The sequence below is a fragment of the Hemitrygon akajei genome, chromosome 5 (assembly GCF_048418815.1).
Source record: "Hemitrygon akajei chromosome 5, sHemAka1.3, whole genome shotgun sequence".
NCBI classification, from domain to species: domain Eukaryota; kingdom Metazoa; phylum Chordata; class Chondrichthyes; order Myliobatiformes; family Dasyatidae; genus Hemitrygon; species Hemitrygon akajei.
The window spans coordinates 169,428,975-169,454,652 of NC_133128.1; the positions used below are offsets into that span (position 1 = coordinate 169,428,975).

A 25,678-nucleotide genomic window follows, 5' to 3' on the forward strand; every position below is an offset into this window, starting at 1 on the left:
CCATTAGCTTTAATGAATGAGATGTTGTCTCTGGCCGACGGACACACACCCTGCCTCATGTTTGAGCAGGCATTCCTGGAGCAGCTGCCCGAGGACATACGCCTGCTGCTGTCCGACGCGGATTTCAGCGACCCCCGGAAGGTGGCAGCCCGGGCGGACTTGCTGTGGAACGCCAAGAAGGTGAGTGGGGCGTCCATCGCACAGATCACCAGGCCACGCTCCCAGCAGCAAACCAGTCCAGGACCGGCCGCAGAGCCCGCTAAACCCAGAGGCCAGGGTGTGGAGCCCAACGAGCAATGGTGTTTCTACCACCAGCGGTGGGGCGCAGAAGCCCGCCGTTGTCGCCCGCCCTGCCAGTTCCCGGGAAACGCCAGGGCCAGCCGTCGCTGATGGCTACGGCGGCTGGCCATCGGGATAGCCTCCTGTATGTGTGGGACAGCAGGTCGGGATGCTGGTTTTTGGTCGACACCGGTGCCGAGATCAGCGTCTTACCTCCGACGAGTTACGACACCCGCAGCAGGGCGCCGGGTCCCCCCATGAGGGCCGCGAACGGCAGCACAGTAAGGACCTATGGCACCTGTCCGGTGCAGCTACGGTTCGGCTCCAGCCAGTTCACGTGGGAATTCACACTGGCTGCCGTAGCCCAACCGCTTCTGGGGTGCGGATTTCTTGCGGGCTCACAGCCTACTGGTCGACCTGCCCAGGAAGAGACTGGTTCACGCCGAGACCTTTCAGACGTTCTCCCTGGGTGCAGCCCAGTTGCCAGCCCCTCACCTCGACTCCATCACGCTGTCCGACAATGACTTCACCAGGGTCCTGGCGGATTTCCCATCGGTTCTGGCACCGCAGTTTGCAGCAGCCATGCCCCGACACGGCGTACAGCACCACATCCCGACCCAGGGACCACCCCTCCACGCCCGTGCTTGGCGGCTTCCCCTGGACAAGCTCCGACTGGCGAAGGAGGAGTTCAAGAGGATGGAGGAATTGGGGATCATCCGGCGGTCCGACAGCCCATGGGCCTCCCCCCGCACATGGTGCCCAAAGCGACAGGGGGCTGGAGACCATGCGGCGACTACCGCAGGCTGAACGAGGCTACAACACCGGACTGCTACCCTGTGTCGCACATTCAGGACTTTGCAGCAAACCTGCACGGTGCACGGATCTTCTCCAAGGTAGACCTCATCCGCGGACACCATCAAATCCCAATGCATCCGGACGACGTCCCCAAAACGGCTCTCATCACCCCGTTCGGCCTTTTTGAGTTCCTCCACATGCCGTTCGGCCTGAAGAATGCCGCACAGACATTCCAGCGGTTGATGGATGCGGTGGGACGCGACCTGGACTTCGCATTCATCTATTTGGACGACATCCTCATAGCCAGCAGCAGTCGTCAGGAGCATCTGTCCCACCTCCGACAACTCTATGCCCGGCTGAATGACTTCGGTCTAACAATTAACCCGGCCAAATGCCAGTTCGGGCTTGACACCATCGACTTCCTGGGCCACAGGATTACCACAGACGGGGCAACCCCTCTGCCCGCTAAGGTAGATGCGGTCCTATATTTCCCCCGACCCACCACGATCAAAGGCCTGCAGGAATTCGTAGGTATGGTCAATTTCTACCACCGCTTCCTCCCTTCAGCTGCCCGGATCATGCGCCCCCTGTTCGCCTTGCTGTCCGGTCCGGACAAGGACATTACCTGGGACGAGGAGTCCGCCGCCGCTTTCATTCAAACGAAGGATGCCTTGGCGAATGCCGCGATGCTAGTGCACCCCAGAATGGACGTCCCTACCGCCCTCACAGTGGACGCATCTAATACGGCAGTCGGTGGGGTACTGGAGCAGCTCATCGCGGGCCGCTGGCAACCCCTGGCGTTTTTCAGCAAACACCTGCGGCCACCCGAGCTCAAATACAGTGCTTTCGACCGGGAACTGTTGGCGCTATACCTGGCAATCCGGCATTTCAGGTACTTCTTAGAAGGTAGGCCCTTCACCACGTTCACGGACCACAAACCGCTTACCTTTACGTTCACAAAGGTGTCCGATCCCTGGTCGTCCTGCCAGCAGCGCCATCTGTCCTACATCTCTGAATACACGACGGACATCCGGCACGTCTCGGGTAAGGACAATGTCGTGGCGGATGCGCTCTCTCGCCCTAACATTCACGCCCTTTCCCAAGGGGTAGACTTTGAGGCGCTGACAGAGGCACAGCAGGCAGATGAGGAGATCCCGAGTTACAGGACCGCAGTCTCCGGTTTGCAGCTCCAGGACCTCCCCGTAGGCCCAGGTGAGAGGACCCTACTCTGTGACGTCGCCACCGGCCAGCCCCGTCCCGTCATCCCGGCACCTTGGCGACGACGTGTTTTTGACTCCATTCATAACTTGGCGCACCCCTCCATCCGCACTACCGTCCGGATGGTCTCCAGCAGGTTCGTTTGGCACGGACTCTGCAAGCAGGTCCGTGAATGGGCCAGAACGTGCATGCACTGCCAGACGGCCAAAGTGCAGCGACACACCAAGGCCCCGCTGCAGCAGTTCCACCCCACCCACCAGCGTTTCGACCACGTTCATGTGGATATCGTGGGCCCCCTTCCAGTGTCGCGCAGGGCGCAGCACCTCCTGACTATCGTGGACCGGTTCACAAGATGGCCAGAGGCGGTCCCGCTCACCGACACCACCTCCGAATCTTGCGCCCGGGCACTGATCGCCACCTGGGTGTCCCGCTTTGGTGTACCAGCCCACATTACCTCCGACAGAGACGCCCAGTTCACCTCCAGCCTGTGGTCAGCAATGGCCAGCCTGTTGGGGACTCAGCTGCACCACACCACTGCCTACCACCCACAGTCGAACAGACTGGTAGAGCGTTTCCACCGTCACCTGAAGTCGGCTCTCATGGCCCGCCTGCGAGGAGCTAACTGGGCGGACGAGCTTCCCTGGGTCCTACTCGGCATCCGCACAGCGCCCAAAGACGATCTGCACGCTTCGTCGGCCGAGTTGGTATACGGCGCACCCCTGGTCGTCCCCGGGGAGTTCATACCAGCCCCAAGGGGGCGAGAGAAAGAACCTGCAGCAGTCCTGGGCAGACTACGCAAGCGGCTCGGTGCCCTGGCCCCCAAATCCACTTCGCACCATGGGCAGCACCCGACCTGCGTACCCAAAGACCTGCAGAACTGTAAGTTTGTGTTTGTACGACGGGGCGGGCATCGGCCACCGCTGCAACTGCCCTACGAGGGGCCGTTCACGGTGCTCAGGAACAACGGGTCCACATTCGTGCTGGACGTTGGGGGGAGAGAGGAGGTTTTCACGGTGGACTGACTCAAACCGGCCCATGTGGACCTGGCGCAACCGGTCGAGTTTCTGACACCGCGGCGCAGAGGCCAACCTCCCAGACAGAGTCTGGCCCAGACTGTGGATATTTGGGGGTGTATCGCCGGTTCTGGGGGGGGGGGGTTGTGTGGCGATGCACTTACTAGCGCACTCAAACCAGCTCACAATTAGCCAGCGTGCAGGCACAAAGGCTAGGTCCGCAACAAAGGGAGAAAGCCTGAGGGGGTGTCAGTACATGCCTCTCGAAGCATCCGCGCGGGGGAGGGCGGATGGAGGGAGGTTTTAAAGCAAGGCTGTGAAGTTCGAATAAACTTTAACTTTAACTGCAGTTTACCGACTCCGTGTCGTTATTTTAGCGCTGCGTGTAGCACACCGCTACAACATAGTAATTTGTAAACCTTGCACTGTCCTGCTGCCACCAAACAACTACCGGTAATTACATGACACATATCAGTAAACCTGATTCTGATTGAACTTTGATACCCAGAGGCCCCAGGCCTACTGGTTGCATTATGGTGTCACCGGCTTTCTGTAACAAGTCCCTCTGTATGTCAAAAAATTACAAGTGAAGAAACACCATAACGTCACTTTGAAAGTTCCATCTCTACATCATGGAAGGCTATTTTCTAAATGATTCCCCCCTCCCTCCGAGTTCTTTTCTGTACCTTGACCAATCTGTAATATGAAGGATTTACGATAAAGAACCCCCACAACATTTACTGGAAAGGACATTCTTTTGCACAAGGAAGATTCACAATATTAGGATACCCTAAAATACTATTACAGCAGAGTCACTACAGCAAGATAGAAAATGCATCTGATAAATATGAGAAAAAAAATCTCACAAACAACAATAAAATAAAAAGAACATATAATTAATTTCATTGATGTTGACTACTCGACAGATTTGGCCCGGGTCACTACTCTATATTCCATCTGAACCTTGGTGCTTTTTATGTTCTACTAACAGGGTCTTGGGGTAATAATGTCATGACTGAAAACCGGTTCCTCTGGCAATACAACACACTTTCTGTAATGCATAATTTGTTAGCTTACGTACTCAAAGTCTGTAATGAGAACAAAATTTTCAGCCTTCTGTAATAATCCACAGCTCACACTTAAGAGCAGTTTTTAAGTACTATATGTTGTTATGTTGCTCTATTTCAATTTACACTGAACTGAATTAGACATTAACCCATGCATTATTTATTACTTTACATATTTCAACAGGACTGTTTCTGCATAATTTTGAAGGAAATCTCAACAACTAATTATATCTCCAAGTTGTTTCCTAAACATTCAATTTTCTTACAGAAGCCATGCCCGTGGTTTTAATTTCAGGGTTTTAGTTTTCTTTCTGTACCTTAGTGACCAAAACTAAACATAGTATTTTAGGTACAACCCAAGTGATACACTATAATCTCTCAACATAACATCCTCTAATTTGTGACTGTCACTGCTGCCACCAAACCACGATTTACCCCAGCTTCTGAAACTTCTGACTGCACTCGTAGACAATTAAAACATTGTTTATTTACCGATGACACTAATTTGACAGACAATTATAGTTAAGGTTAATGAGCAACTGAGGAATAAGAAATGCCCCAGAGAAAACGTAACTCTAGTACATAAAGTAGTGAAGAATACAGCACTATATGTTTTTAAATAAAGGGTGACAGGCATACTCTATAAATGCTATTGAACTGGCTGCAATTAGACCTGGAAGATCAAGACAAACACCTGCATGCGCTGTATTATTGGGAAACAATTAACAAACTATACAAATGCTGAAGAAATTTTGGAGTCTATAGATCACAGGTTAAATGATGGCACACTGAAACCATAAAGTGATGACTAATATTGTGCAGATCATATTACACAGTTAAGTAATAAATTGTCAGAAGTGTGGAAGGCAATAAACAGTTTCACAGTAGATTAGCAGCCAGGGCCACAGGCTATAGTGCTTAATCAAAGTGCAAGACCAGTTTATAACTGTACACTTTATAAAGTCAAAAACATGAGGGAATTTAAAATTGTAATGGCAAATTTGCTAAAATATATTTATGTTATATGACTAACTGCACCAATATAATGCCAAGTGTAAAATCAGAATTTCTGATTCTGTTGTGTATTTGTAAATATAGAAGCAAGTTTACCTTAGTCAATTGTATAGTTTGGAGTTGTAAGTGACCAACATAACTTACTCTAGTATTTTAATTTTTATATCCACTGGTGCTAAAATGTTTTGAAATTATATTGAATGCAGCTATATTTTTATTTATACGTAATATTATATATAAATCATTCAAAAATAGGCACTAGGCTGTTTTCACTTCTTGACCAGTTTAGCCAGATCTCTGGCTATAAACTTAATTTACATAAGAGTGAACTTTTTCCAATTAATAAAGAAGCACAAGAACTAACATTTCGTGATCTCCCTTTTAAACTAGTCCATAATCAATTTACTTTTCTTGGAATTACAGTCACAAGGAAGTTTAAAGATCTCTTTCGTGAAAACTTTGCCAATCTTTCATATACTATAAAACAGAGTCTGGTACAATGGTCACCTCTATCTATGTCTTCGGTAGGTCGTATTAATGTTGTTAAAATGTATGTTCTCCCCAAATTTTTATACTTATTTCAATCTATCCCAATTTTTATTCCTAAATCTTTTTTTGATTCCTTAGACTCTATTATTTTGTCATATCTGTGGAAGAATAAGCACTCTAGAATTAATAAAATCCATCTCCAAAAATCTAAAAAAGAGGGTGGCATGGCTTTACCTAACTTTCGTTTATATTATTGGGCAGCTAATATACGTTGTGCTACCTTTTGGTCTTTCTTCCACAGCCAACCCGAGTGCCCTAATTGGGTGGCAATGGAGTTGAGCTCCACTAAAGAATTATCTATCTCTGCTCTTCTTGGCTCTGCACTCCCTAGTAGTCTGTCCAGATTAATAGCTAATCCTCTTGTTAGACACACTTTGCGTATATGGGCTCAGTTTAGGAAATGCTATGGTTTCCATGGTTTTTCCGTTTCCAGCCCTGTTGCACATTATCACCTTTTTTTACCTACTACATACGATTCAGCATTCCATGTTTGGTATAGGAAGGGCATTGGACATTTTGAAGATCTTTTCATTGATAATCGCTTCGCTTCTTTTCAGCAGCTCTCTGTTAAGTTCAATCTGCCCAATGCTCATTTTTTTTTTAGATATCTCCAAATTAGACACTTTATTGCTCCTTTAATTCCTAACTTTCCTGAAATGCCTGCGAAAAACGCTATGGATTTCTTTCTTTCCATTAATCCACTAGGTAAAGGTTTAATATCAATTATTCGAGATAAATTAGCAGCCTTACGACGGGCCCCTGTGGATAAAATTAAAATGGCCTGGAAGCAGGATTTAAATACCTCCTTATCCGATGAGAGCTGGGACTCGATTCTCAAATTGGTTAACTCAACCTCTCTTTGTGCTCGCCATTGCCTTTTACAGTTTAAGATTGTTCACAGAGCCCATATGTCTAAATCTAAACTATCTCGATTCTACCCTAACATTAGTCCGCTCTGTGATAAATGCTAGAGGGGCGTGGCCTCTCTCATCCATATGTACTGGTTCTGTCCTAGCTTGGAGAAATTTTGGAAAGATGTCTTCACTACGTTATCGTGTATTCTGAATCAGCACCTAGAACCAAACCCCTTAATTGCTTTGTTCGGTTTCTGGGGTGAGACAGATTTACGTCTGAGTCTGACCAAATGCCGAATATTATTCTTTGCCTCTCTCCTGGCTAGACGCTTGATCCTCCTTAGATGGAGAGATGTTGCCCCGCCCACTCATGCTCAATGGCTTAACGACATTATGGCCTGCTAGGACCTCGAAAAAATTCATTATTCAGTTCTTAATTCGGATCTAAAGTTCCATAAGGTCTGGGGACCTTTTATCGAGTACTTTCATAACCTTCCTCTTGACTAGGGTTTTTTTTTTTCTTTTCGGTCCCTTGCTTTCAGCTCCCTTTTTTTTCTGGTAGTAGGCATTATTATCCTCTGTTGCTAAGTGTATTCACCGTCTGGGAGTTTGATTGTCCTGATTTATACTCTCTATATTATGTTGTGGTTGGTCTGGAGTTGTTTTTTTTTGTGTTGTGGGGCTTGGGGAGGATACTAAGTTTACTTGTCTTCAATTCAGGTGCTTTTTTGTCAAATTCTCTTCCTTTGTAGCATATTGTCATTGTATGCTTAATTTTGCACTGTATTAATGTTCCTCATTGGGATTTGGGGTTTTTAATTTGTAAAATCTATAGAAAAACTAATAAAAAAATGATTTTAAAAAAATAGGCACTAGGCGAAGAGGTATTCAGAAAGGTAACTAGACATTAAGTCAAAAAGGTAAGTTTTAAAATGATTAAGCACAAATAGGGATTGGAAAAGGATCTGTAGGATATAAAGTATTTTTTTCAGCAATGTTAAACAGAAATGCACATTTTCAAATATATATTTTTCTTCTTTGCAAGCCAACATTTAAAAATGCAATACAATACAGATTTGCATCACGACTAACCTGTTTAAAAGTTTTCCCAGCCCATCCAATTGCTTTCATCTTGCGTCTTACTTCCCATTGCTTCTGATAGGCCAGAATATGATTTAGAGGCCACGGATATGGTGAGCCGTATCTAGAACGAGTTATCTTAAAAGATCAAAAGGTTCAGATCATTATTTTTTTTAACTTGTAAATATTCATGATTCATAAAACTCCAGTTAGCATTTTATTTAAAAGCAACAGTACAATTAACAACAATTGGGAAGGTTTTAAAATATTATAAACGAATACAGCATGCTTAATTAACATGAGCATTCTTGGCTTACTGATTCTCTCTGCAAAATTATTTCATTATCTTTACTTTGCTGTCATTTTTATCATCATAAATTTCATATTCCTACTTACCTGACAACCTTAAAGCCTATGACTGATAGTAATACAAGCACGTTATATGAAGAAATATGTGATATGGATCGCATGAATAAAATTCAAGTTTCTAGCTTAACGTAATTAACTATAAATTTCTTGAGATAGCATAATGGTTACTTTCTAAAGTTAGGCTCATAGAAAATTAATGATATGCTGCAATTTTACTCCCTTGATCTCCACAAAATGTATTCAGTAATATTCTGAATACTGAATAAATTATCCTCCATTAAAATACAGGTAACCTCTGCATTATCAGGAGTTGCAATCCTAAGAAATGGTCCATATGGCAATTTTCCATAACATAGAAACATAGAAAATAGGTGCAGGAGTAGGCCATTCGGCCCTTCGAGCCTGCACCGCCATTCAGTATTATCATGGCTGATCATCCAACATAGAACCCTGTACCTGCTTTCTCTCCATACCCACTGATCCCTTTAGCCACAGGGGCCATATCTAACTTCCTCTTAAATATAGCCAATGAACCGGCCTCAACTGTTTCCTGTGGCAGAGAATTCCACAGATTCACCACTCTCTGTGTGAATCTAAAACTGTCTAAAACTGTCTCTAACACAAACCATGTCATCTGTGCATACAGAACGAAGAAAACAAGTTGAAAAAGTTATATTTATTTATTTTACTCCCCCAACATAAATTCTGCAAGAGCAAATTTTATTCTATTTCTCAAATTTCTGGGTTGCGATTTTCAAATTCTGTCAGGTGAATTTCTGTAATCTGAACAGCCATAACATGTAGGTGCCCTGTACTTGTGTCAAAGGCTGCTTTTACAATGGAAATTTGTAGGGATGACTTTTGGATGAACTAAGCCTTCAAAAATGCTGCACTTGCAAATTAATGGCTCATCTCATTTTTTTTAACAATTACAAATGTTGAGGAATTTCTCACCTGTGCTGAAGTGCTGTCATCACACCATTGTATGTAAAGCTATTGGACAAAACATATTTCCAAATTCAGTCAAAAATTAATCACACATGACTGCAAATTGACATATAAATATATATACAACATGACAGTTTTAGATGCAATCGTTAATCACAAAAATAGGCAAGACCAACTGGGCTGTTTGTCATTCCTTTACAATTCTAAGCAATGCAAAGCAATATAATAATCCTTTGATCTGACATACCTCTGCTGTCAACAGCATATTATTCACCAGTTCTGTGTAAGCTTTCATCTCAGCCTTCTGAATTTCATTTAGTCCATCAGTGAGTGAATGACCCTAAAGAGACATGGTATGCAGATATAAGTGCTTATAGTAGGTCAATTCACAATTAAGTCATAATTGATCATCTTTTAAATGTTCTTATTACCAACTTTATACAACACAAGTCAAAGCAGCTTCAACACCTGTAAGTTGTGCTAGATACCATAAAAAAGGCACAACAAAAACCTTCTGTTCACAAAACTATTCCTTGAATACAAACACCATTATTAAACTAAAAAGAGTATAAACATGGCAAATTAAAATGGCAAAAGTTTCCAATTAATTTGAAACTTTGATAGCATAGCTTCATAAATGCACATGACTTTGAAGAACAACAAGTATGAAACACTTAATATCATAATAAATGTAAGCAATCTATCGAATCATAACTCTACAGATATCTGAAACAATACATGCTTTGCAGTTCACAGGTATACTAACAGCTAGAAGTTTTCTTACCTTGGCTTTTGCAAATTGCACAATAGGGCCAAGTTCTGAGACAACATGATTCCCCACATGAATAAAAGGTGCTTTGCCTAATAATAAAAAAAAGCAAACTCACATGGATTATTACATCAATTTTATAAATGGAAATGCATGTTTTTCATGTATATTGATAATAAACTAAGTCAAAGAGCCAGAATTACACTGTAAGAATGAAAGTAATCCAACAGACTTAACTTGAATGTATATGACAGTTTCTCAAAATGCTATAGATATTATGCTATATTTGACATGTACTTTATGTAATGCTTTTGAAAGTATTCGGTCAAGCTCACTCAAACAATTCTAATAACAAGAAACATTGTTCTTTCTGTGTCAGTATCCTTCTGCTAGTAACTGAGCTAATATAAGCTCTAGAGGGAGATTACAAATTCGTTAGAAAAACTTCAGGTTTTTTTTCCCATTGAGCATGTATCCATAAGTTCCACATAGTAATTTTATGAAGTTTACAATCACATTTATATGTTTAAATATTATTATCATTATTATTAGGAGTTGTCCACATACCTTATTTTCAATTAAACATTAGCGATATTAACTCAATAACAAAGAAATGGTGGTGTTTGTGCTATTAAGATTCAAAAAATATGCTCAAAAGACATTATTGCATTTGTTCCTATTTACAAAATTCAGAGATGGCTAGCAACCTCAAGAGCTTAAAAATGATTATACAAAGATAATACAACTATAAACAAAACTTAAAACATATTATCAAGTTCACTGGTACCATAATAATTTACATCTTCAAGAGGCTGGTCACAGCACACAACTCCATCCTCTGGGCAACCTCTACTGACTGAAACAAGCCTACAGTGAAACAGGTCTACAGTGGACATCATCTCTCTGGCCCCACACTCATCACTGGAGCATCATGATCAAAAAGACATCTGTGTCAGATTGCTATTTATTGATATAAATAGCTCTATCTTCAGCACCATAATTCCAAACAAACTCATATTAAATCTCCTTAGCCCAGGACTCAACACCTCTGTTTGCAACTGGATCCTTGACTTCCTAACCAACAGACCACAATCAGTAAGAACCCTCAACATTAGCGCCCTACAGACAGACAGACATACTTTACTGATTCTGAGGGAACGAGGCTGTGCCCTCAGCCCCGTTATACTTCCTGTACACTCACAACTGTGTGGCCAGATTTTAATCCAACTCCATGTACAAGTTTTCAGATGCTATTAATGTAGTGGGCCAAATCTCATATAATATCGAATAGGACTACAGGAAGGACACAGAGCATCTAGTGGCATGGTGACATGACAACAAACTTCCTCTTAATGTTAACAAAACAAATGAGCTGGTCATACCCTTCAAGAAGGGGAGCAGTGCACTTGCTCCAATTACCTCAATGGTGCTAAGGTAGAAAGCTTCAGTTCCTAGAAGTGAACACCTTGAATAACTACAAAGACAACATGGCTAAGAAAGCTTGCCAGTACCTCTACTTCCTCAGAAGGCTAAAAGTTAGTTGGCATGTTCCTGGTGACCTTCACCAATTTCGTTTGATGCACTATTACTTTGTATAACAGCTGCTCTGCCTGAGACCGCAAGAAACTACAGTGGGTTGTTGACACAGCTCAGTACATCATAGAAATTAGCCTCTCCTCGCCGCCTCAGAAAAGCAATCGACATAATCAAAGACTGCACATACTTCCACTGGTGAGACGAAATAAAAGCCTGCAAACACTTACCATCAGGCTGAAGAACAGTTACAAGGCTATTGAACAGTGCCCTTGTATGATAAGGTTGACTCTTAACCTCATACTCTACCTCCTCACAGCCTTGCACCTTACTGTCTGCCTGCATGGCACCTGTAAAACTATTTGTTACAACCACTGAGGAGATGTATAGTAACCTGAAGACCCACACTCTATAATTCAGAAACAGCTACTTCCCCTCCGTGATCAGGTTTCTGAATGGTCCATGGATACTACTGTTATTCCTTCTGGATGGCACAATTTATTTTTGTAATTTACAGTAATTTTATGTTTTGCAGTTTACTGCTGCTGAAAAGCAATAAATTTCACGTCATACAAGAGAGTGATGATAAACCAGATTCTAGTTATTGCTTTTTCCTTGAACGACCTCAATATATTGATATGATGAAATGATCCTTATGGATTGCATGCAAAACAATGTTATCCACTCTACCTTGGTACATGTGACAACAATAAACACATTTATTAATATAAGTAAGTTTTGCTTTCAACAAAAATTCAATCCTTTCCTTCAGGATCCCTTAACAAAAATTAATAAGTTTTCAATTCATCAATCTTGCTTAAAGCCATAGTCTATACATGATGTTCAAAAAAATAAAGTTGTGATTGCTATTGTAGGCTTCCTGTACATGACACATGCCAGATTCACCCCATAAATCAGTAATTTCATTACTAGAACAGACATGCAAAATAATTAAGAACCATAAAACTATGTCCAATTTCTATCAAAGTTAAACAGAACAAGGCTTTGAACAGCAAACGTAAGTGGAAAATACTTTTGATCCCTTAAGTCATGACCATTAGGGTGAGATCCTAAAGAATAAGCAGTTTGTAGAGCCTTTTGACATTGAGATATTTAAACTATATTATGCTGAGAAAAAAAAGGTCAAACACATTTCAATACCCAAGGACAAGATACCAATATCTGCAATAATAAATTATGATTCTTAAGTGAAGAGGATACCCAATTACATGATTATCAAACATGGGTGCATGTATTTAGTAAGTACTTTGCATTGGTCTCTTACCAAGCAGATGAAAGGGAAGGTGAATTGCTGAGTGGTTGAGAAAGTTATAATGACTAAACCAATTTATTTCCGATATCTTAATTAGAATAAAGAAACACAATGAACCAATGACTAATGGAATACATCTTTAAGATCCAAAGGAATGTGAGGAAAGGAATAATAAGCCCCTGAATTCAAGGCTCATTTTCCAAAGATCTTGTGCACTTCAGACACCATAATGGAATGGACCCTTGAAAAGGGCATATAATAATGATAGCATACTATTAATTGTGATGTATCATATATTATTTAGGTAGTTTGTGACCTGCATTATTTTTGCCAATAATATATATGGTATGTATTGACGCATCATTAAAGTCAACAGTGTTTACAATTTTGCTGCAATTAAGCCCGCTTTCAACATTTTTATGTACTTGGACATTGTGCAAGTTGCTTGTTAGTGGGATAACCTACCGCACAAAGAGAAAATTTAAAATGCCATTTGTTGAAAATAGATAACTGGTGTGAAGACTAAACTAGTATCTTCAAGTGTCCTTTACCTGTACTCAGGAATTGCAATTTGAAAGTTGCTTGAGGATAGGGCTGAAGCCCATTCAATTTAAGAGATTTCTTGCAGAATGCCTACGTTACATGCCCAGACCACATTTCAGGAAATCTGATCACTTGGCTGTTATTCTCCTACCTGCAAACAGGTAGAAGTTAAAGATCAAGGCTCCAGAAATTATGACAACAAAGAGGTGGTTGTGAGAGGCAGAAGAGGGCTTCAAGTCGGTAGACTGGGCCATATTCAAGGACACTTGTGGATCTGAAAGAATACACCATGGTTGTCACCGACTTTGTAAAAACGAGAGTGCCCCCACAAATTCATTCAGAGTCTTCCCCAACAAGAAGCCTGAATGAACCATAAGATACTCAATTGCCTGAGGGCTAACTCAAAGGCAATCAAGCCAGGCGACCAAGAAAGTTACAAGAGGTTCAGGTACGATGTCTGGAAAGCTATCTCACAGACAAAGTGGCAATTCTGGGCTAAACTTGAATCAACGAAGGATGCTTGACGGTTGTCCTTGATGCCTTCTATGCTTTGACCGTCAAAACATGGAGGAACCATCACAAACTCCCACAGCCCCTGATGATCCTGTGATTTTAGTCTCTGAAGCTGATGTGCCAAAACTATGAAAAACATCCGGCCCAGACAGGGTACCTGGCCAAGTACTAAAGACCTGTGTTGATCAAATGGCTGGAGTTTTCACTGAGAACTTTAACCTCTCTCTTCGGCAGTCTGAGGTACAGTACCCACCTGCTTCAAGCAGGCTTCACTTAATTGGTGCCTGAGAAGAACATGGTTATTTGCCTCAATAACTATCATCTAGTAGCATTTATCTCCACAGTGATGAAGTGTTTTGAGAAATTCATGATAAAACACATCATATCCTGCCTGAGAATTGAATTGAATTTATTACTTACATCCTTCACATACATGAGGAGTAAAAATTGTCACGTTACGTCTCTGACTAAATGTGCAACATGTAATTTTTAATAAATAGTATGTACAACAGTCTAGTCAACATAACATAGAAATATAGTTGTGTCAGCATGAGTTAAGCAATCTGATGGGCTGGTGGAAAAAGCTGTCCTGGAGCCTGTTGGTCCTGGCTTTTATGCTGTGGTACTGTTTCCCGGATGGCAGCAGCTAGAACAGTTTGTGGTTGGGGTGATTCAGGTCCCCAATGATCCTTTACACATCTGTCTTTGTAAATGTCCTGAATGGTGAGAAGATGCACTGTGCTGTCCGCACACTCTATGCAGAGTCCTACCCATAAGCAGGCAGTGATGCAGCCAGTCAGGATACTCTCAATTGTGCCCCTATAGAAAGTTCTTAGGATTTGGGGGCCCATAACAACTACTTCAACCATCTGAGGTGAAAGAGGTGCTGTTGTGCCTTTGTCCACCACACAGCCGGTACGTACAGACCACATGAGATCTTCGGTGATGTTTATGCCAAGGGACTTATAGCTGTTCGCCCTCTCAAACCCAGATCCACTGATGTCAATAGGGGCTAGCCCGTCTCCATTGCTCCTCTAGTCCACAACCAGCTCCTTTGTTTTGCAACATTAAGGGAGAGGTTCTTTTCTTAATATCACTGTGTCAGGGTGATGACTTCTTCTCGGTAGGCTGCCTCATTATTATTTGAAATTAGGCCAAATCAGTGTAGTGGGGTCAGCAAAATTAATTAGCAGATTGGAGCTGTGGGTGGCGACAGTCATAAGTATACAGAGAGTAAAGGAGGGGCTTAGTACACAGCTCTGAGGGGCACCTGTGCTGAGGGTCAGAGGGGTAGAGGTGAGGGAGCCCACTCTTACCTCCTGCCAGCAATCTGACAGGAAGTCCAGGATCCAGCTACACAAGGCAGGGTGAGGGCGGAGGTCTCTGAGCTTCGTGTCATGCCTGGTGAGAATTATGGTGTTCAATGCTGAACTGCAGTCCAAGAACAGCATTCTCACATAAGCATTCCTCTTCTCCAGATGTGTAAGGACAGTGTAAGAAGTGACTTGGATCTGCTCCAATTTGCCTCGCGATGCAAAAGGTTTACGGCAGATGCCATCTTACTGCCTCTTCACTCAACCCTGGAACATTTGGACAGCAAAGATATGTACATCAGAATGCTCTTTATCAACTACAGCTCAGCATTCAATACCATCATCCCTTCAAACCTAATCAATAAGTTCCAAGACCTTGGCCTCAATACCTCCTTATGCAATTGGATTCTCAATTTCCTCACTTGCAGACCCCAGTCAGCTCAGATTGGCAACATCTCATCCACAAATTCCATCAGCACAGGTGCACCATAAAACTGTGTGTGTAGCCTCCTACTCTACTCACTTTATGACAGTGTGGATCAGCACAGTTCCATTGCCAGATTCATGATTGCTGAAGACACCACTGACACAGGCTGAATCACAAGTGGTGATAAATCAGCAGACAGGAGGGAGATGGAAAATCTAGCTGTGGCATCACAACAAAAATTTCTAACTCTACGTCAGCAAGACCAAGGAACTGATTATTGGGTTCAGGAGGAGGAAACCAGAGGTCCATAAACAAGTCCTCATCAGAGGATCAGATGTGGAGAGGGTCAGCAACTTTAAGTTCCTCAGTGTAAACATTTTGGAGGACCTGCCCTGACCCCAGCATGTAAGCGCAATTCCAAAGAAAGCACAGCAGTGCCTCTACTTCCTTATGAGTTTGCCAAGATTTGACTTATCATCTAAAACTTTGACAAACATATATGTGTGGTGAAGAGTATACAGACAGCCTGCTACTGAAACACCAATGCTCTTGAACAGAAAATCCTACAAAAAGGAGTGAATATGGCCTAGTCCATCATAGGTAAAGTCCTCCTCACCACTGAGCACATCTACATTTGTCGCAGGAAAGCAACATCCATCTTCAGGGACCCCTACCACCTAGGTCATACTCTCTTCTCGTTGCTGCCATCAGAAAGGACCAGCAGCCTCAGGACTCACACCACCAGGTTTAGGAACAGTTATTACCCCTCAACCATCAAAGGGGATAATATCACTCAACTTCACTTACTCCGTCACTAAAGTGCTCCCACAACCTAAGGACTTACATTCAAGGACTCTTCACCTCATGTTCTCAATACTTCCTACTTCTATTTATTTATTTATCTATCTATTTATTTATGGTATTGGCATAGTTTGTTGTCTTGCACACTGGTTGAATGCCCAGTTAGTGTGGTCTTACATTATTATGGTTATTCTATCATTGATTTATTGAGTATGCTTGCAAGAAAATGAATCTCAAGGTTGTAGATGGTGACATTTGTACTTCGATAATAAATTTACTTTGAACTCTGACCATATTAAAGATTAGCTTTATTTGTTACATGTACATTGAAGCATACAGTGAAATGCATTGTTTTACATCAAATCAGTAAAGATTGTGCTACGCAGCCTACAAGTGCTTCTGCTGCCAACTTAACATGCCACAACTCTGTAACTGTACATTGCTGGAATGTGGGAGGAAACTAGGGCACACAGAAGATACCAACACAGTCATGGAGAGAACATAAAAGCTCCTTATAGACAGCAGCAGGAATCTAACCACTATGCTACCATGCTTAATGATTAGAGCAATTAAAAACAAACTTAAAGCTCTAACTTAAGACTGTAATTTTGTTAGCAAGTATTATTCTTACCCCATATCAGTTATGAAAAAATGGTATAAGTACAGATAGCTCTAAAACATTGTATGACTTTCAATAAAGCATGAAATGTATATATAAAACAGAGCACAGAAATGCTCCATTTGGTCCAAAAAGCCATTTCTTCTGCACTTGAGTTCCTTAGGAAAAGAAATTAATGTCTCAGATCTTAGAAATATTTTTGACACTTTATTTTTCTCTTTTACCTTTCTCCTTAATCTCGTATGGCTAAATCTTCATTATGTGAGTCTCCAGGCAATTATTTCTGAGGTACAGAGCAGAAATCGTTTCTTCACTGTTAAGAACATATTCAGGCAAGAATGTGGTCTTTTTGCCAAAAAAAACTAAATAATGAAATTAGAGGTGAAGGCTTTGACTTGCTTCACTCAAATAGTTGCTGATTATTTTCCATCATTTATTCTGTACTTAAAAAAATCCAATTTTAAATCAGAAACAAAACTGTGAATCTTTCAATTATGAATACACAATCAGACAATAGGAAAACTGTAATATTTATGGAAGAGATTGACAATTTATGCAAGCACAGAAAACTTATGAGCATTCTCTCATCATATTTGTGTACTGCTTCTAGGGACCTCACACTTGCATGCAAGTCTGAATATACACATAATAAAGCTGTCAAAACATTCTGTGTGACTCAGAATACATTGCTGGAGGCAATGAAAATCTAGATTTCCATTAGCAGATGCTAATAGACAAAAGTTCCTCAGAAGTATTTCCTGTCAGAATGAAACATCAATAGCTTGGAATATACTCAGCTTGGCACTTCAACATTCCTTTACAGCAGTATTGCTGATTGAGCAGTACTTCTGACATTACTAATTTACTTTGGCAGTCCATTGCCCGGCTCATCCAAATTAAAATTTACATCCCCTTCAAACCTACTAATTGCTTCATCTCTTATTGTCCGAAAAAGCTACCCCAGCTGTTCAACAACTGTAGTAGCCTGCCTTCTACTAACTTTGTTCTTTATGTTCCACCTTTTTTTCCTCCATTCATCTATGATAATTATGCCTTCAGTTATCTATGTCCCAAGAGCAGTGATTCCCCTTCTAAACTATTCGTACTCTCTTGCTAAGGCTCTTAAAACTTGCCCTCGATCATATATTTGATCTCCGCTCCCACTTTGCTCGCTGACACAAATGAAGCATTTCACTGTATGTTTTGATGTTTCAATATATATGTGACAAATAAAGTTAATCTTCAAATTTGTAGCTGATGAAATATGCAGATTCATAGTTGCTTTACTGTGATTTTAACAGCTACACTGACATTTTGCTGCTACAAAAACTAGCAACTTAAGCGGTATAGGAGTAATGATTATAATATTCATCAGCACAACTTTTGGAACATTGTAAGGTAAATTAGTACAAATGTTGAAAAGTATTGCAATCTCATTGTTTAGAGACAAAGAATACAAAAATAAAGAAATACTGGTAAATCAATACTTGGGTCTTAGGGTGGAGTAACATGTCCAATTCTGAGTACCACACTTCAGAGAAAATTTATGGAAATGGGTAAGGGTGCGATAGGTATTCATTTAATGGTTTATGTTTCCAAACGCAGCATCTGCTGCTTGTAAGATGAAACAGCTGTAAGTAAAATTCCAACTAACAGTTTGTTTACCTTCTGATCATAAATTGCAGTCAGCCCTCTATTCTTAAAATGGAAATGGAAAGCAATAGTCAGTTTGAAATTTTAAAAACTTTCTATAGAACAAGTTTGCAAACAAGCTCTGTATTTTGAAGATGCTCTGTGAGGAGTAGATATCAGTCACTACACCTGCTTTACAGCTTGAGATGTAGTACAAGACAATGGGTTGTTTAATTCAGGTCGTTTCAAACAGACAAGTTGATTCTTAAATTGCTTGGTTCAAGGTAGCTCATAGAATAGACTGATAATATAATTTAGCATACCAATAACTAGTGTATTTTAGTTATAAAGGTTTATGTACTCAAAGGTTAGCTTTTACAGCATTAATGGTAGCCTGCTGAGGTCTTTGTCTCCGAAAATACTTCTAGACCATTTGTGCTAAAAGGATATCTGAGGAAATATCATATGCTTATGAAGTCATCCAAGTGGGAGAAGATGGGTATAAATGTAGGGAGCAGTTCAGGCTTGTTATGAATAGGGTAAGAAACATCAAGAAACATGAAAGAAACATGGGGTGAATCCATTCTTCCAGCTTCCATTTCTGTGACAGATGACTTGCTCACTTGCAACTTGTTGGTATGTCTCTTTAGTTTATAGTAATGGTACCTGTGTTTTGGAAATCCTTTGTATTTTAGAAAAGCTTTATGTTTAGGACATGCTTTGTTCTTAGTCTTTTGTGCTTTACGGCTTGTATTTTAGAAACTGTGATTTGGAAATGTTTAAGATAGAAATCCACTGAGTCTTAAATGTGTTTTAAGAGTGTTGTTTGGATTTAAACATGTATCAATGAAAATAAATGAACGGTGTTATAAACTACTTTGTTAGCTGGAAGTATCTTCTTGGTAGGAAGAGGGGACTCACAACTTAAATTGTGGTTATTGGGAGCTAAACTCACCAAGGAAAATAAACAGAGTCTTTGAAGATTGGGTAGTGACAATATATTCTCCCTTTAGTGAGAGTAATTATGGCTATTTATATCCGAAAGGGTTTAAGGTCTTTGAGTTTATAACCTTGCAGTCAGCAAACGCAATACAATCACAAAGATACAGGGATTTTTATAGTCATTGCAGAGATGAGAAAGCTTTGTTACTCTTAAAACAGAGGAGGTTATGCAGCTTAAGAGTTGCTCAAAAAAATGAGGGATTTCTTTGATAGACGGGTTTGGTTTCAGGTGAACTGCAAATTGAAAGCATAGGTAGGTAAAAAGGTATCAAATTTAAAAAGTCATAATAAGTTGGACAAAAGGGTGATACAAACATAAACATTGGTAACTTACAAAAGGGGAATGAATGTATATTTAAGGTGAAAAACTTGCAGGTTCTGGGAAGTGCACAATAATTAATCAGTTAGATACCCTATTTTTAAAATAATTGCTTCAGGTATAAAAGGTTACACACAGCATGTATCCATAATGCCATGGGTGTCCATTATGCAAGGCACACAGCATTATGGAAAATGACACGAGAGGGGAAGAGGGGTAGGAATATTGGTATTCCATAAGGTAGAGTAACAGGAGCCTCCAACTCTGAAGCAAAAGCAGCAAATGCTGGAGCCTCCACCAAAAGTGGAACTTCTCAGAGGCCCAACTTTCTGATCTCCATTCCTGTTCCAATATGTCAGTCTATGGCCTCCTTTTGTGCCACAATGAGACCACCCTCAGGGTGGAAGAGCAACACCTTGTATTCTGTCTGGGTAACCTCCAACCTGATGGCATGAATCCGGATTTCTCCTTTCAGTTCAAAAAAAAATTACCCCTCCCCTCGTCATCTATTCGTACTCTTGCCTCTTACCTCTTTCTCACCTGCCCATCAACTCCGCTAGTGCCAGTCCTCCTTCCCTTTCTCCTATGGTCCACTCCCCTCTCCTATCAGATTCGTTCATCTCCACCCCTTTACCATTCCCACACACCTGGCTTCACCCATTACCTTCTAGGTATCCTTCATCCCCTCTCTCCTTTCTTTTCAGAAGGAAAAGGGTCTTGAATTGAATTGACTTTATTACTTATATCATACACGAGTAAAAATCTTTACGTTATATCTCCGTTCAAATGTGCAAAGTGCAATTATAGTAATTTATAATAAGTATTATGTGCAACAAGATAGTCAATATAACAGAAATACAACTGTGTCAGCATTAGTTAAGCAATCTGATGGCCTGGTGGAAGAAGCTGTCCCGGAGCCTGTTGGTACTGGCTTTTATGCTGCGGTACCGATTCCCAGATAGTAGCAGCTGGAATAATTTATGATTAGGGTGACTCGGGTCCCCAAAGATCTTTTGGGCCCTTTTTATACACCTGTCTTTGTAAGCGTCTTGAATAGTGGGAAGTTCACATCTACAGATGCGCTGGGCTGTCCGCACTGCAGTCTGCAGAGTCCTCCGATTAAGGGAAGTACATATCAGGCAGTGGTGCAGTCAGTCAGGATGCTCTCAATTGTTCTCCTGTAGAAAGTTCTTAGAATTTGGGGGCCATACCAAACTTCTTCAACTGTCTGAGGTGAAAGAGGCGCTGTTGTGCTTTTTTCACCACACAGCTGGTATGTACAGACCACTTGAGATCCTCGGTGATGTTTATGCTGAGGAACTTAAAGCTGTTCACCCTCTCAACCCCGGATCCATTCCTCCTGTAGTCCACAACCAAATCCTTTGTTTTATGCTTTTTTTAGTGTAGACTAATACCACCTACCTCTTTATGGACACATTGGACATCAAGACGAAAAAAATGGTCATTTTGGCAAAATGGCACCAGTGAACTATGGCAACATTCCACGGGTTACACACAATACTTCTAAGTATACCCCTTTTGAATTACGCTCACTGCAATCTGCAGCATACAACTTCCTTTTAAGCAATGTACTTTTAAACTGATTTAATGAACTACAGATTACACGATCTTCTCAAGGACTCGACAGACTTAACTCTCAGGCAGGAGGTATAGCACCTTTAAGTGGACTAAAGCTCACCACCATTACTGAATGTGATGCAAGAAGGGGAAGACTCCAAGTCAGGCTGAAACACAGAGGAATCAGACCCCCTTACCCAGAATCTTGTCAGCAAATGTGGCATCGTTGGAGAACAATATCAAGGACCTGAGGGGAAGCTTGCTGTATTGGATGGAAATAAGTGATTGTCGTGTTCAATGTTTAACCGAGACATGGCTTACTCCCAGCATGCCAGATACAGCGATCAGACCCAAAGGCTTCTCAATTCCCAGAATGTACTGAACTGCTGATTTGGAAGTGCGTGTTTCATGGTAAACTCGTGGTGGTGCTCAGATGTGGCAGTTTTGTCAAACTCATGTTTCCCACAACCCTGAACACACAATGATGAAATGCTGTCTGTTCTATTTACCTGGGGAGTTTGCATCCGTGATCCTCACTGGAGTTTACATATTACCAGTGGCTGACTATAATCAAGTGCTTCAGATACTGTATGATGCCATTTCCAAACAAGAAACAGTCCAACCTGATGCAATTCACATCACCGTCAGGTACTTCATCCAGGCTTGTGTGAAGAAATCCCTGCCCAATTACCATCAGCATATAACATATAGCACCTGAGGTCCCAACACACAAGACATTACACGAAGATTTGGAATGCCAACTGTTCTATACCCAGAATGCATTTTGGTAAAACTGATCACTTGGCTGTCCTTCTAACTGCATACAGACAGAGGCTAAAGAGCAAGACTCCAGAGACAAGGACAACAAAGAGATGGTCGCAGGAGGGAGAGGAACTGCTGCAGAATTATTTCCAGTTCATGAACTGAGCCATATTCAAGGACTCATCTGTGGATCTGAATGAATACACCATGGTTATCACAGACCATAAAAACAGTTGTAGACAACAGTATCCTCACAAAATCATTCAGTCTTCCCCAACCAGAAGCCGTGGATGAACCATGAGATCTGCAGTGTGCTTAAGGTCAGATAAGAGGCATTCAAGTCCAGTGACAAAGTAAGTTACAAAATGTCCAGGTACAATCTTGGGAAAGCCATTACATGGGCACAGTGACAATTGCCAACTCAACGTGAGTCAACAAAGGATGCTCAACAGTTGTGGCGGGGCTTGAATGCTATCACCTCTTATAAAGTAAGATCAAGCAACATAGACAACAACTGGGCTTCACTTCCAGATGCGCTCAATGCTCGCTTTAACCATCAAAATATGAAGGAACCATCACAATCTCCCACAGCACCCAAAGATCCTGTGATTTCAGTCTCTGAGGATGACGTGCAAGCAGCCTTTATGGGAGTGAACCCATAAAAAGCATCCAGCCCAGATGGGGTAGCTGGCCAAGTAGTAAAGACCTGTGCTGATCAACTGGCTGGAGTGTTCACTGAGATCTTCAACCTCTCTGCTTCAAGCAGGCTTCAATAATACTGGTGCCCGAGAATAACATGGTAACCTGCCTCAATGGCTGTTCTCCAAAAGCACTTACATTCACAGTGATGAAGTCCAGTGTTTTGAGACGTTGGTGATGAAACATATCAATTCCTGCTTGAGAACTGAATTGGGTCTGCTCCTTGCCTACTGGCACAACAGGTCCATAGCAGATGCTGTTGCATTGGCTCTTCATTCAACCCTGGAACATCTCAACAGCAAAGATGCATACATCAGGATGCTCTTTACTGACTACAGCTCAGCATTCAATACCATTATTCTCTCAAAACTAATCAATAAGCTTCAAGACCTTGGCCTCAATAACTCCTTGCGCAATTGGATTTTCGATTTCCTCACCTGCAGACACTAGCCAGTTTGAATTGGCAACATCTTCTCCACAATCACCATCAGCACAGGTGCACCAAAAAGCTGTATACTTAGCCCCCTGTTCTACTCACTTTACAATTACGACTGTGTGGTTAAGCACAGGTCCAATGCCATATTCAACTTTGCTGATGACACCACTGTCATTGGACAAATCAAAGATGGTCAGGAATCAGTATATGGGGGGAGGTAGAAAATCCAGTTAAGCAGTGTCACGACTTGCACCATACATTGGGGTGCTCTCTTCTGTTAACAGTTGTATGTGCAGTCTCTCCCATCTCAACCACTAAAGCTTGTATCCCCTCCAGAGTAGTCATAAGTCTCTTGGTGGCCTCCTTCACTGGTCCCCTTCTTGCACTGTCACTCAGCTTTTGAGGGCGGCTTGCTTTTACAGATTTACAGCTGTGCCATATTATTTCCATTTCTTGATGATTGACTTAATTGTACTCTCCAGGGATATTCAGTGACTTAGAAATTTTCTTGACAATCTCCTGACTTGTGCTTTTCAATAACCTTTTTTGTGGAGTTGCTTGGAGTGTTGTTTTGTCTTCATGGTGTAGTTTTCGCCAGGATACCGACTCACCAGCAGTTGGACTAGACACAGGTACATCTTTACTACAATCAAATGAAACACTGATGATCTCTATTTAACTAGTGTGACTTCTAAAACCAATTGGCTGCATCAATGATGATTTGATGTATCATATTAAAGGGAGTGAGTACTTCTGCAATCAATTATTTTGTGTTTTAAATTTGTAATTAATTTAGATCACTTTGTAGAGACCTGTATTCACTTTGACATGAATCTTTTTCTGTTGATCAGTGTCAGAAAAGCCAAATTAAACCTACTGTGATTCAATGCTGTAAAACAATAAAACATGAAAACTTTCAGAGGGAGGGGTGAATACTTTTATGGGCATTGTATATGTACATTGATAATAAATTTAATTTGAACTTTTATTAGCAAGGAGAGTATTACACCAATACAAGAACTCAATGAGTTAAATTATCACCTTCCAAAATATACCAATGGATTATGATCAAGAGAAAAATCCTCAATCTGTAGCATTCTGATCTATTGCTACACCACACTGTCCCCTAGCTAAAATCAACTAGCTGAACACCAAAAACTCCCACGTTAGGCACTTCCAGCAGTCAATAAAAATCCATCCATGGAAAGGTATAATAAAATGACTGTACACAGTAACTCCCCAAATTATAACCTTTATAACATGTTTTCACAAATTATTTGTCTGAAGTGCTGATATTAACAGACAAGATGACTCTTACTGTCACTGATAAAAGTGTGCATTAAAATATAGTATAACCTCAGCCATTCAGCAAGGGGAATGGGTAATGCCACTGGATAAAAATGCTAACTACATGACAATTGCTAAACACATTACTGTACATCACACACATTACTCTATGCACAAACCATTAAATAAATTCCCAAAATTTATTTTATTATTTCTAAATTCAGGAACAACTCCAAGCTTTGCATTTAATTTTAGACCATAAGACCATAAGGTATAGGAGTAGAATTGGGCCATGAGGCTTATCGAATCTGCTCGGCCATTTCATCATGGCTGAACCATTTTTTTTCTGTCAGGCCCAATCTCTTGCCTTCCCCCCCACATCCGTTCCTGACCTGACCACTCAAGAATACATCAACGTCTGCCTTAAATATATGTACAGACTTGGCCTCCACAGCTGCCTGTGGCAACAAATTCCATAGATTCACTACTCTCAGGTTAAAGAAATTTCTCCTCATCTCTGTTCTAAAAGGACACTCCTCTATTCTGAGGCTGTGTCCTCTGGTCATAGACATTCACAGCATAGGAAACATCCTCTCCACATCCACTCTATCAAGGCCTTCCACCATTCGATAGGTCTCAATTAGGTCACCCCTCATTATTCTGAATTCCAGTGAATACAGGCCCAGAGCCATCAAACACTCTTTCTATGACAAACCGTTGAATCCTGGAATCATTTTTGTAAACCTCCTTTGAACCCTCTCCAATTTCAGTGCATCCTTTCTAAGGGGCCCAAAACTGCTCACAATACTCTAAGTGATTTATCGACATAAATTATTGAGGAACCGATGTCTAATTCTTTCATGAGAAAATTCTAATTTTCACCATTTCAGAATCAGAATCAGAATCAGGTTTATTATCACCAGCATGTGTCATGAAAGATTTTCTTGCTAGGGAGAAAGTGCACTGAAGTTTCACCCAGATTATTC

At 41.5% G+C, this 25,678-nt stretch overlaps 1 protein-coding gene across 3 annotated transcripts in view; it reads right to left on the bottom strand.

The window, feature by feature from the left end:
- The window catches only part of mtx2 (metaxin 2), a 161,932-nt gene that overhangs the window by 16,370 nt on the left and 119,884 nt on the right, over positions 1-25,678 (bottom strand). For all 3 annotated transcript variants that reach the window (XM_073047160.1, XM_073047161.1, XM_073047162.1), the window contains 4 exons: positions 9,971-10,047; positions 9,434-9,526; positions 9,193-9,231; positions 7,882-8,007 (listed from right to left, as the gene is read on the bottom strand). In XM_073047160.1, the coding sequence (XP_072903261.1) occupies positions 7,882-8,007; positions 9,193-9,231; positions 9,434-9,526; positions 9,971-10,047 (335 nt within the window). The remainder of the gene's footprint in view (positions 1-7,881; positions 8,008-9,192; positions 9,232-9,433; positions 9,527-9,970; positions 10,048-25,678) is intronic.